At 41.1% G+C, this 13,792-nt stretch overlaps 1 protein-coding gene across 1 annotated transcript; it reads left to right on the top strand.

Moving 5' to 3' along the window:
* Positions 1-9,827: 9,827 nt before the first annotated feature.
* On the top strand, positions 9,828-13,652 carry znf217 (zinc finger protein 217). The gene is made up of 4 exons (XM_080470174.1): positions 9,828-11,126; positions 11,296-11,403; positions 11,846-13,063; positions 13,163-13,652. The coding sequence occupies exons 1-4, from the start codon at positions 9,869-9,871 to the stop codon at positions 13,273-13,275; spliced, it is 2,697 nt and encodes an 898-aa protein (XP_080326300.1). The 5' UTR covers positions 9,828-9,868; the 3' UTR covers positions 13,276-13,652.
* The last annotated feature ends 140 nt before the right edge of the window (positions 13,653-13,792 follow it).

Genomic DNA, 13,792 nt, shown 5'->3' on the forward strand with positions numbered 1-13,792 from the left:
ATCAACTGAGCTTTATAAAAGTAAAATACTTTTACAGTAACAATACTAGGAGCCTCCAAACAGTAGTATCTCTGCTTTGGACGCATACAAGATATATACATTAAATTAATGATGGATTTATTCACTTGATTTCCAACAAGTCAACAATGAACCACGAACAATCTTGATGGATGACAGGAATTCTGGAAAAAGTGAAATGCATTTTTCCTCTTCAATCCTAAAGTATTAGTGTCTAATGTGTTAGATTATTGACCTTTTTGCCACATAGACAGCAAAGAAAACAGATTGTAAAAAAATAATTATTGACTTTGTGTGTTTTTTTCTGTGTTTCTTTGGATAATCATCATCCTTTTTTGCCTGCTTTATCCAAAACAAGGTTGCATGCAGCTGTGCCGAATGCCAGCGGACCATGAGGGTCAGTCCAGGGCAAACACTGAGGGACAGATGATCACCCACACACACATTCACACATGATGATATTATGAAATCCCCATTAGCTTAAGAGGCATAATTTTAAAATTAAAGAAAGCAAAGTAACTGGAGAAATCCCAGTCACAGGCAGCCTGCATAACCACCACTGTATAATTTATTCAATAATGTATATAAATCACTAGTGAAGCATAGTAATATACTGATCTAATGTTGGAAAAGTAAACTCACTTCAGTTCATGTATTTTTTAGAGGTTCTTATAAGTGAATCCATGGGGCCATTTGCTCTTCGTTTAATAGGAAAAACGGCTACAAGTTACAAAAGGCAAGTAGATGCATATCTATGGTGAAATTTGCATTTACATTTTGGTAAAGAGTCTGTTACGTTACTATTTTTATTTCCATCAGAAGAAAAACAAATTGAGTAAAGAATAATCTCTTGCACTCAGAACTCAAGAAGTTAAAATACTGTTGCATGATTTCAGTTTTGTTTTATAACATGACACTTTAGGAATTTTTCTCCTTGTTGAATCTACATAGTTAAATAATATTATAACCTGCATATAGGGTTTGGCTCTCAGGTCTAATCCCTAAGATTTATATTCCTGTGTCCAAAGACAATATATTTAAACTTTGCATAATTAAGTTGATTTTGTCACATGAAGATAAGGTGAAAGGGATCATTGCTCACCAACTTCTTCTACTTTTTAACAAGAGTTAAAAACTATGAGAGAATTTACATTTGTCCAATTTTAAAGGTGTGGCTCATTTGTTCATTCCTGCATAATAATCTTTGTTGTTTTGTTTAATTGTTGGAGATGGAGCACTATATGTTTCAGGGAGCCGGTTCCACATCCTTTGTGTCCTCTGTTTTATATGTGTAACTGTCCATAAACTCGAATAATGAAAGGTCAAAGTGAAACAAAGAAATGTCTGAATATCTGGAGGAGCCCATACAAACAGCAGGACACCAAGAGTGGAACAAAGAAACTCCTCTTTTACCTAATTCCTCCCTCTCAAGGACAGAAGGGAGCTATTTTAAACACGGAGGAACATTTCAAAACAGAAATTCTTTGACTGACTGATAAAACTTTGTCTGATGATCAGTGACACAACAGCTGGTGTCCTCGGTGAGAGAGGGGGATTATATATTGTCAGTGTCTTTCAGAAGCGACACCGGGATTATGAAAGAAGCCAGGCTGTGAATCTGAAGGAGAACAATGCGGTCAGCTGCTACCGACACGTCAAGACAAAAAAAAACAAAAAACAAGCCACTATGCCTTTCCCCAAACATTGATCCACTTTCTATCAGGGTGTCTGTCCGAACACATCACTGTTATTAGATTATAATTTAGCTTTATCAAAATCTAATGTTTTTATTGTCCAAAGCATTAAAGAATACATAATCTGAGATAATGACTTTGCAAGATTTGGGAGGGTAAAAAAACTCAAATAGCGACAAATTGTGATGGAAAATCTGGTGAAATAATCAATGTTGTCCACTTGTTACCATCACAACAAGTGGTGTTGTGATCTTCAACTAGGAAGATGAATGCTAATTAAAACCTGCAGTAAATCTATTACAAAAAAAACCAGTAAAAGACATAGTACATCAACATAATGTCTTCAATTTCCAAAGTTATTACTCAAACCTTAATTAAAATCTTGTTTTAGCGTAGGGTGAAAGCCATATGTTATAATGTCTTTTAAAAGAGTTTTTTTTTTTTCAAGACAAAGGACTTTCAGACTCAAAAAAAAAAAAAACAGAAAGTTGTGATTGCTCGCCCACTTGTTGTCATTGCCACAAATGGGTGATCAATGTTCATTAAAATGAGCAATAAGCCAATAATCAAATGACAGATATCCAGCAAAATATAATATTTTCTTCAGGCATTCGGTTTTCAAATTCTACACTTTAACTTAAATTAAAACCCACTGTTTTTAGTGCAATGAATAAAGCATACCGGGATGTGAAGAGAAAAACACAAATTTGGAGAAAAACATGAAAACTATCAGGTCAAGTTAATTAGTCGTGGTTTCACTTTTTGTCATCAACACAACTGAAGCGATTCATCAATTAAAACTGATCAATGTTCAAGTGATAAATAGCCATCAAATGATTCATTCGTAGGTGTTCTTCAGAAACTACCATCAACAATTTCTAAATAATATTTTTAATTTAGCTATAAATTGAAATCAGCTATGTTTTTTTTACATATCCAAAGCATAGATGCACCTGACTGTATGAAGAATAATCTATGATAAACACTCCAAGTCAAAGAATTTCAGAGAGAAAATAACAAATATTGACAGAAAATGATCAAAGTTGCAGGTTTGTTGACGAGTTGTCCATTCACCCAATTAAACACCGTCTAGTCGTTATCATTATCACAACTATGGGAAATGGTCGGTCATTAAAACCTGCAAAACATAAAGAACAGGTTTTCGGCAAAAGGTTTCATTTTTCAGTTTTAAGATGTGACACTTTGATTAAAATCAAACGCTTTAAGTATTTTGCCTGACGTTTGGGTGCATGTGCCTTTTCAATGAAATGATCTGAATGACTTTATTGGCCAAATAGGTGGATGAAAATAAACATCGCTTGCCCCTAATTGCCATCACTTGGTATCAAACATTCAGCTAAAGGCATATTTATATGTATTCTCCACAAAAGACCACCAAACCTTAAACCAAAAGCTGGTTTTCTTTTATAGGCTCCAATATCTCCGGCTAATTTGGTCAAGTATTCACCCAGAGGGATGACACCACTGCTGCAGATTGATAGCCCTTCACAGAGTCTTTGTGGTCACACAACAATAGGAAATGAGCGGGAGGCCTCAGTACGTCACATGCGGAGCCGTATGATTAACATACTAGACTTGTTTGTGTGACAGAAGCGCAGGGCAAGGCAGCGAAGAAGACACTTCAAAACTGAATACATACATAGGATAGTGCTTGTAAAGCGATCAAATCTCATGCACACACTAAACATGAGAGATTTTAATCTGCAGGTCAATGATGGGCACGGTTTGATTTTGACCAAAATGCGCTCTGGAATTATTTACAGTGTAATCTTATGTGTGTATTTTGGCATGCACACGGCATTCACGTTCAGATTAAATATGCTCGTCAAACCTGCACATCTGCTTGCGTTTTCTATTCCCCGGCAAACACTGTGTCACCTGCTTGGTAATGCCAACTTCTATAATATAGATACTCGAGACAACCGAGGGTTCAACACTTTCACACTAAACGATTGAGAATTAAGTTTTCCACCATTTTGTTTACTGTTCCTGAACTGGGAGTGGTTTCTAACCTTTTTTTTGTCCCCCCCCCCTTCAGACATTGCAGCCACCTGGGGGAGGGACTCTCTCTATCAGTAAGGAGTCAGCTGAATATCCTCAGTGATTGTATTACGCAGCATCAATGTCTCCTTGAAGTGGCATTATTCTTTTCACACTTCACTAAATGTGAAACATCTACAATAACACACACAGCTACTTACTGTACACTCAGTGACTGGCGCATGGCATCTGTACTCAATAACACCTACATTTGTTATTGCTGACCGATGAAAAATGTGATTTTCTTCAATGATTTGTCTTGACAGCAGTACTGTGGATTTTAATCAACTTCATTAGATCAATATTTTTAGACCATGCCAAAAGTCTATTATGTCATCTATTAAATGTGTCCTGTTGAGAACCGGATCCTCCAAGTCAATATGAAACAAACCCATTAATAGACAATATGTATTCACTACTGTTATCGTCATATGTTTGGACCCGAAGCGTGGTGTTTTGCACGTTTCAAATACAAAGCACATATATTAACATTTCAATAGCAATTACACCGAGTCGTTTAATAGGATGTTATTTGTAAAAAAAAAAAAAAAAGTCATGGGATGTTTAAAGTCACAAAATTAGAGGTTGCATTTACAGTGGTTAATGTATGGTATTTGTAATAAACATTGCTGACATTAATCTCTACTTTTCTGCAAAAAAACCCTGTAAATGTGACTTGTGGATTTCTTTGAACTTTAAAAGATTTACTTTGTTTAAACTATAACAAAAGTCTTGTTTGCTATATGTTTGACGTGTTTGTTGAGAGGCTATACCTCCAACCATATTTATATATAAACACACCACCATTAATTATCCCATGCATGCTAAAGTTGCATTGAATGGGAATGAAAACCGGGTATATTTGCACATTTCGAATAGAATCACATATGTAACCCACCAATAACACTTATACCTAACAGTTTCCTTGGATATTATTTATGATCAGCATTGCTGGCTGATGCAACACAACAAATTTCTTAATAAAACCTGTTAAAAATGTGTTTTTAATGGCAGTACTGTAGATTACTATCAACTCCATTAGGTTAATTACGATTCAAACTGCAATAATTTCTTTGTTAACAGACTACGCCTTCAACTGTATTTCTATACAAAAGATACACACAGTGGCATTAATCATCATTAAATGGGGTATTTCAGGACATTTCAAATGGGAAGAACCTTACAATTGTTGTGACTCAACCAACCTGCTTCTGCAAAAGACCTCATGTAACTGTGAAAAGTTTGAGGCTCCCCTCCCCCCAACCTCCACATGGTTTCCGATGCGTGACGTGAGAACATATAAGAAGGAGGAGAAGAAGGAGGAGGAGGAGGAAGAGGAAGAGGAGGAGGAGGAGGCCTACTACGATAGACATTAGAAAGATTCGACGCTATAACCTCCTGGCGCTGACGAGCCGTGGTCCTGTCGCCCGCTCCACTCAGTCTAATCTGTGTGGCAGGAGCAATGAAGTGTCATTTTAACCTGGTTTTCCTTCCTGCAAACGTCATACATGTAGGTATGACACTGGACACATGGTCTGGCCTATTTTAATGTTCATAGTGGGCTAAACAATAATAGAATGAAACACTCAATATATAGAAACACTCTTTGATGATAATATAAATGATATCTTATGAAAATATATTCTGAGAAAACAGATCATCTATAGTGAAGTAAACCCACACAATTATAAACGTACATACACATGCATGTACATACCTCATATATTTCATTAACATGTCTGGAAAGGTGCAGGAAAAAGTTAAACTTATCTAATCCTACCCCGTATCCAATATTTGATAGTTCTACTTCAGACATTGCATCTCTTACCAATATACACGCTCACACCCAAATCCTACATAGAAATATTAATATACCAACAATCGCTCCTGATGACAGTATAAGAGACAGCATATAGTGTCAACACCGATCTTCCTCCCTGTACTTCAGTCTGAGCCTTTCCTCTTTGACATTGTTTCAGTTCTAGACTGAGTTTGTTCCAAATCCTCACTACCACTGACTGAAGTGTTCATCCTCCTCATTGTTGTTCAGACACCCTTGGTTCTGAAGTCCAGACTGCCCCTGTAATCACAACCCCCCCTCTATATCAGTCAAAGGTTTTGTATGGTGTCTAGTAGTTGCTTATTTCTAGCTTTGTGCATTAATTTGGCTGTTTTGAATTCTACCAGAGCTGGGAGTTTTAGTAGTTTTAATAGATAAGGCATTAGTGTGGTCCTGGAAGCCTTCTGAACCAGTGTGATGCCTCTTTTGTGGACCGTGCACGCTGGTCAGAGTGAGGATTTGTAGGGGTTGCCCCAAACTTTCACACAGTAATTCAAATATAAAAGTATCAATGAACAGTATAGGATATGTAGGGCTCTCTTTTCTCTTGAAATGGTGTTCTTCTTCTCTCGCTCTAGAGTTTCCACTATTGCTAAAGCCTCATGGAGGCCATGGGGGGGGGGGGGGGGGGGGGGGGGGGGTAAAGATGGTGGAGGAGCCATGTCCTGTAATGTTTTCATTTATGGGTTGTCACATGTGTTGCCAGTGTGGGTTGATTGAATGGGTTTATTTTCACCTGTGTGTCAGAGGCAGATGAGAAGGGTGAGTTGTGCATTTTTGTATTTATTTTTCTCACTGCAGGTGGTCTGAGTGATGTTTCACTTCACACACAGAACTCTGACACCACGAGAGTTTGGTCGACATTCTTTCGAGTAAAACCTTCCTGACCAGCGGGTTTGTAAACATTACTGTGGAACTTTAACCACACAGCAAATTTTGATAATTTCGTTTTTATAGCATAACATTATGCAGAAATTCACACTGTTTTGATATGAAAATGGTCAAAATTGGATAGAAACTGGAGGAGGAGAAGTGAGCCAAAAACACAGACATTGGCCTGGAAAGTAATTGGGATTTATTCAACCAATCACAGAGTTCCGTGTAAAGGCCTGGAAAGGGACTGAATTTGAGTGTAATTGTTGCTAGGGGCGTGGCCTAATTTGGATACGGCGGCGCGTAACGGTGCTTTTATGACGTGCAGAAGCTTAAAGGATAACATAACTTTTGTCTTTCTCACCTGCTGCACGCATTTGAAGAGCTCTCGTCTGTTTTTCTCTACAACTTCGGTATTTGTCATCCCAGCTGATATTCTGACAACTACATAGACCTGCTCACACAGAATCTACAAGGTTAGTATGGTTTTGACCTCAGAACAGTAACTTTGTGTAATTTTCACCCAGGAAACTATTGATATTTGATCGTATCACTTGTAAAACTAGTTTTGGAACCTCTTTAAACTTCTTGATATATAGTTTTTGAAACTGTTTATACTATATAAGCTAATTAACCTCTAACCTGGTCTGGGTTGGATCATTAAAGCCAGGCCAGAGGCTTCCGATCTAATAAATGCATTCTGATAGGTCTCACTGTACACAATTAGCCGTGACCCGAGCGAGCTAAAGTGGATATTGAGCTGAGAACTTCCACGTTTGGGTTTTTATTTTCATAATAATGCCTTTCAATGAGTTGAATTTGTGCATTTTGTGTATTGTAGGTAACAATTAACACACCTTATTCGTCTTCGTTTTCTCACCGCTGATCACGTGACTGACTAACGCGTGGGGACGGTTTTTTTTCTTGCTTTTTTTTTAAAGGGGGGTTGTTGCCGTGAACGCGCACCATCTTCCCACCCGCTTTGGGACTCCGTCGCGACGGGTGCGAGCGTCCGTGGGCTCAACAGCTGCAGCTCGACAAGTCGGACGAATAAGATTCACATCCACACAAACCGAGAGGTGAGTTTACGCCGCTTACACGCCGCGTGTGTGTGTGTGGCTATAGCAGAGTGTGTGTGTGTGAAGCGGAAGACGCATCACACACGTCTAAAACAACAGCTCGTAGCTTCACTTGAACTCCGGGGCTCAGCTGTAATCATTATTAATCCGGAAATTCTCACTTGGTATTGTTTGGTGAGTTTCTACTGTTGTTTTTGTTTTGTTTTCCTCACTGGCAAGTGTCCCCACTGTCCACGCGTGTGTCCTTTTTCTATTTGCTGAAGTTTTAATAATTTAACGAGGCGTTATGTTACTTATGAAAGTGGCATTTTAAAAGAAATAGCGCGAGCACACGTACACGCACCCTGTACGCTCGTGTGTCTCCTCCAGTTAAAATCTGGCTCGTGTGAAAGAGTTTCCTATTTTTTTTTTCTCCCCCAACTTGTTGAATAATTCACGCTAAAGTTAAGAAACTTAACGTGTTTCTATAACTCTACAGCCTCATCGGGTTTGATATGGATCCGTCCGTCTCTTCTAAAGAGAGCAGTAGAATAACAAAAGCTCGTGCTCTGGGTTATAAAGGACATATAAGATTGTAATAGTCGCCGGGATAATGAGATAATTGAGTTTTATAGTCGTTATAAGGAGCTAACTGGTGCTCCAGCATCCCTTCGACTGGATGAATGGTGTGTGCAGGGCTGGGTTTACTGGTTAAACAGGGTGGCTAACAACAAGCCTGAGTGTACTTCAACAAACCAGGGGATTAAAAAAAAACAACAACCAACATTACTATAGAGATTCAGCTGGATTACACTTCTACCACATTATCAACTACTTTTCATGAAGCAGCTGAAGTTTAGTGAGTGTTTGTTTCAGGGCATTTGGTTTCATTTGCTGGAAAATGATTGGAATCCACAAGCTGGGATTTCCCCAGCTTCACCTTATCAAGTCCATTGTTCAGTTTCAACTTTTCATTGATGAAACCTTTTTTTTTTTTTTTTTTTTTTAATTTAAAAAAAAATATCTGTGTTATAAATGTATGCACACATATACAGTAAAGCCACAGTGGGCAGCTTTATCTCCAGTTGCATGAGAATGGCGTTATAGAGCTTGCCCTTCAGGTTTCACCTCCCTGAGGCCAAACACAGTTTGTTTTTTCTCCTCTTTACATGATATAGAAGCAAAGTCACAACTGCAACTGACAATTAGTCTCATTGTTTATTAATTTGTGCATTTTCGGCTTGATAATCAATCAGCCTCTCTGAAGTATGAGGAATACTTAAAAACCGGCATGTTTACACATGTCTTGTTTCATTCAGGCAGCTGAAAAGATAGCCACTATATTCTTATGGAGGAATTGAGCTTTAACTTTTAAAGCAGGGCAATTAATCAACTCTGTCAGTCAAATCAGTTCCCTAAAAAGTCGATGCATTTCATAAATGTTTGGGCGTGGTTTGGAGTTCATAAAATAGTTTGCATTTTTTTTGCTAATTATTATCAAAACTATCAGTGGTACATTGATAACACTCCGAGGAACCAGAATGGGGGTAGTTGTTAGAGACACTTGAAGTGCTGCGTGTGCAGGATGTGTAGAATTGGTGGAAAACTATGTCAAGGCAAGACACACACACACTTCTGTTTTGACTCTTTGGGCATTACATCTCCTACTTCCTGTGAGTTCTCGTGATTAATGTTTTTAAACCTGGCATGAGCACATATTCACCCTAAACCATGGAGCTTCATGGCTTGTGTTCAGAATTTATCACCAGACAGAAATCAGATGAGGAATTTATCTCATTTATAGATTTTTTTTTTTTGAAAATCCAAATTGGGATTTAAGTTTCATTTTGGGCATGTTCTTACTTTAAAACAGATTATTTTTAGGGTATTGGAATGGATTTTTGTAACTTACTATATTGGGTAACGGTTGTTTAAAAACTAGTTAATTGAATTGTTTAATCACAAAAGTAGTGTGTTAAGGGGTTAATGTATTTGTATTCTACTATGCTGAGTGAAACCTAACAACAAAAATCATTATTTTTTTCATAAAACTTCCAAAAACAAATTTGTTTATGGCAATGTTTCATGTTTCAACTGTCCTACACATAGGGGAAATGACTTGTCTGTGCAGTTGATTGCTAAAAATGATGTATTTCCTGTTTCTGTATCAGAGAAAGTAATTCTTTGTGGTGTGTGAAACTGATCTTCAGTTCGCTATGAGGTAAAACTGTCTGTTGGGTAAAGTGAGCACAAAGTGACGTTAACCTTCCTATTCTTCTCCAGGTACCTGCTAACCCCGACAGTGTGACCAACCCCAGGGGAGAATGCTGACTCATCCATTGCTGCCGTTTGTGAATTGCCCAGATGGGCTGGCACAAGACATTCTCATCGGTGGCCATGCACGCGTCCCCATGTCTGGCTGTCGCATGACGCCACACCGCATCTCCTCAGAGAGGAGTGTGTTGCATGCGGGAGGGAATGCATTGCTGTCGTGCATGTTCTGCGATCAGACTTTCGATCACCAGGACAATTTGGGCGCTCACATATTAACTGAGCACCCCACTACGTTCGTCGAGCCCAACGTGCTCCGGGTTGAAGCCAAATTAAAGGTCCCCTGGGAGGACCTGGCGCCCAAACTCAGCAGCCTTCTTGCGAAAAATGCGGAGGTTCACAGCTGCATCGTGTGTGGCCAGATATCCCAAAACGCCAGTGAGCTGGAGTCCCACATGAGGAAGCACAAGGAATACTACACCTACTGTTGCAGTATTTGCGGGCGCCGGTTCAGAGAGGCTCGGTTCCTCAAGACACATATGAAGAAGCATCCAAAGGCCGGCGGAAAGGGCAAGGGACCGCAGGAACCGGAGCCCCCCGTGACAATCAACGGCGTCGTACAAGAGCCTGCATCAGAGCCTGTGGTCAGCTTGTACAAAATGTGCCTGGCTTGCGGCTTTTTCTTCCCCGACCAAGACAGTTTGGATGAACACAGTAAAGTGCATATACGACAGGTGGAGTCCGGAGTTGAACAGAGGCTGGACGGTTCTGCTGAGCCCAAGGAATTCTTTTTTGGAGCTCTGAAACTTAAGCCCTCCGCTCCCAAAAGTGACCTGCCTGTGAAAACGGTCAGAACGATTCCCCAACTCAACCCGTTTGTCACCTATCAGGCCTGGCAACTTGCGACTAAAGGAAAAGTAGCAGTCGGTGTGAACAATCCGAAAGGAACCGGCCACGGAGCCAGCACAGACGATAGTGCGTCTGATAAAGAAGAGGTGAAGGTGATTTTGGCCAAAGATCAAGAAACTCCCCCTAAGAAAAAAGAGACTGGGAGAGAGCGCCGCCCTCCACAGGCACAAACGCCAAACAAACCTCGTGGTTCTCAAATCCAGAAAGTCCAGGACAGGCCAACCACATGCGAGTTGTGTTCAAAGACCTTCAGGACCTACCACCAGCTGGTTCTCCACTCCAGGGTGCACAAACGGGAGAAGATCGTGGAAGAGAGTCCATTTTCTTCTGTCGAGGTGCAGCAGCCGAGAGCAGTGTTGCCTGCCAGCATCAAAGAGGCCTTAGAAGAAACCCTGGCTTTAGGTAAATCTACAGCTACACACTCACTGGATTTTCTTGTCATTTTTAAAGTATAAATAATAACTTTTATTTATATGGCACTTTTAAGAACAGTTAATTCACAGAGTGCTTCACAGTAAAAACACACAAACGGAACTGTTCTGCTCACTGTATTTGTGTCTGTTTTTCACAGTTGAAGAGGGACTTGATCGCTCCAAACCCAAATCAAAAGAGTGCAGCGACTGTGGCAAATCATTCAAGTCAAGTTACTACCTCACTGTTCACCTGAGGACCCATACAGGTATGTCTTTCATCTTCATATCGGATGAGTGTGCTCTTATGTCCCAATAATGATTCAAACTATAGAGGGGACTGTCATTCCAGTTTTGAAAAAAACCTGCTGATGTTGGATGCTGCTGCATGGAAAGATTTAGTCTTGGTTTCTGGCTTCTGCCGGCAAACCACTGTCGCTAAGGCTTTACTTAAGTAACTCATTACAATGTGTTATTAGCCAAATTTCTAATCCTATTGTAGCAATTAATAAACCACAAACCACCGCAAACTTGTAAAGAGTAGCCAAAGTCAGTTCAAATCAATCCCAAGGAAGTTGCAGTTTTGTGGACACAGACGAGCAGCAGTCTCACTTCCATGTAAATGAACTCGGTGATCACTTTATGAAGTGAAGGAAATTGGCAAAAAGTGTGCTTCATATTTTAAATACCCCCGTAACGTGTGTGTTTCAGGCGAGAAGCCTTACAAGTGTGTCTACTGCGACTATGCTGCCGCTCAGAAGACGTCGCTGAAGTACCACATCCAGCGCCACCACAAGGATCTGCCCCTGGAGCTCTTGGCGCCCTCCCCCACCGAGGGGAAACAAGGCAGTGACGAAGAGAATCCTGAGTCCAAATGCTGGGGTCCCGCCAGTGGCTCACCGGAGGAAAAATCTGACGGCGTGTGTGGCAAACTCAGCAATCCACTTGTCCCGGTGAAAACCGAGTACATTGAACTGTCCCCAACCAACGAGGGCCTCCTGATATATCCCTCACCTGTTCACATGGAAAAGGTCGATATAAAGACTGAATATTATGACGAGCCATTAAATCTGTCCCTCGCCATCCCAGCCAAGGCAGAATTCAAGAGCGTCGTGGTCCCCATTTCCTGCTCGCTCTGCCCTTATACAAGCATTTGCCCGGAGGTCCTGATCATACACCGGAGGCTGGTTCACAAAGACAATCCAGACGCTACTGAACAGAACCGCTTCGAGGGCAACACCGGACGAAAGCGCTCCACAGACTGCCCCCCTGCACTTGACGGGAAGGACGTTCCGCTACTCGGCGACAGGCACTGCTCTCGTCGAACCACGTCCCCGCCCCCGCCAGCAGAACAACCTCAAAAGCCTCTTGTGAACCCCGCTAATGAACTGATGCAGGCTCCTGCCTTCCCCGCCCCTTCTGTATCTGCACCTGTACAGGATGGTGTCCAGCAGTCCATGCGTAAGCGCAAGTATGTGATGGACAGAATGGTCCCGCTGGACAGAGCGGCGCTCAGTGAGATGAGTTACCCGGCCATAGGCGGCTCCATCTGGCACTCTGACGCAGCCAGGCTGTGCCTTGGCACTCAGTTCGGGAGCCTCCCACAAGTTGGTCACTTTAGTGAACCCCCAAACAAAAGAAAGCGGTTCCTGGCACCCGTGGACATGAGGGCCGACTCCGGTGAGAAGCCCGGGGTCAGAGCAACACCGATGGACGGACCCAACCAGATGCTCATGACTGGGATGAGTGTGAGGAGCATGCCACAAGGCACTGGTCTGCCAGCACCTTCAGAGGCTCTGGGTGCAGGTTTAGACTCTGACTGGGACATGATGAACCTTCTGCGTCCGTGCACTCCAAGTGACCTGGCTGCTTTGTATCACAGCATGCCGACCAACCCCAGCCACGGAGGACTGGCCCCTCCGAGAACAGGTATGTAGAAGATGATCCGCTGCTGCACAGTCTGTAGATTGGAACTTTCTCCCAGATTGTCTGACTTAATGTCGTTCTCTTGTTCTGTTTTAATCCCAGGAGGCGGGACTATGCTGTACCAACACTTAACCGGCCTACCCAACCTGCAGAGGAGAGATCCCGCCGGCTCGTTCCCAAATCACCGCTATGGGTCCTCTGAGAAAAGTGCCTAAAGCTTCAACACCTCCGAGGCGAGAGGTTGAGAATTATTTTGGACTTTCATTTCTCAACCCTGGCCTTATTCATCACGTCCAAGGTTTCCTGAATGAATGAGTGAAGACTTACGAGGCCTATTTTCTCTTGAAGATTTCATCTGCTGTTGCTGCCACCTTATTTAAGAGAACATTAATTTCATGTACATATTTTATAAGAGAGAAGGTCTGTGCTCCTGTACTGTGGTCGAAGAAACTGTTTAATACTTTGACACGTCAGAGGACTCCCTTTTTTTGTTTGAGATTTAGAGTCCAGATCTTCTCTCTCTTGAACTTTTCCTGTCAAAACTGTTTATTTTTTTTTCCTGTTTGACCCACACTAAAATGCTGAAATGTACAAAAAAAAAACATGTGTAGGGTAAAAGTGTATTGTAAGCTTTCTGTATATATATATATAAAACTGTGATGAGCTAAAACCTAAGAAAAAACACGTTTGGAAGAATTGCTGCTTTATTTAAAAAAAACAAAAACGTTACCA

This window comes from Lipophrys pholis (assembly GCF_963383615.2).
Source record: "Lipophrys pholis genome assembly, chromosome: 8".
NCBI lineage: Eukaryota > Metazoa > Chordata > Actinopteri > Blenniiformes > Blenniidae > Lipophrys > Lipophrys pholis.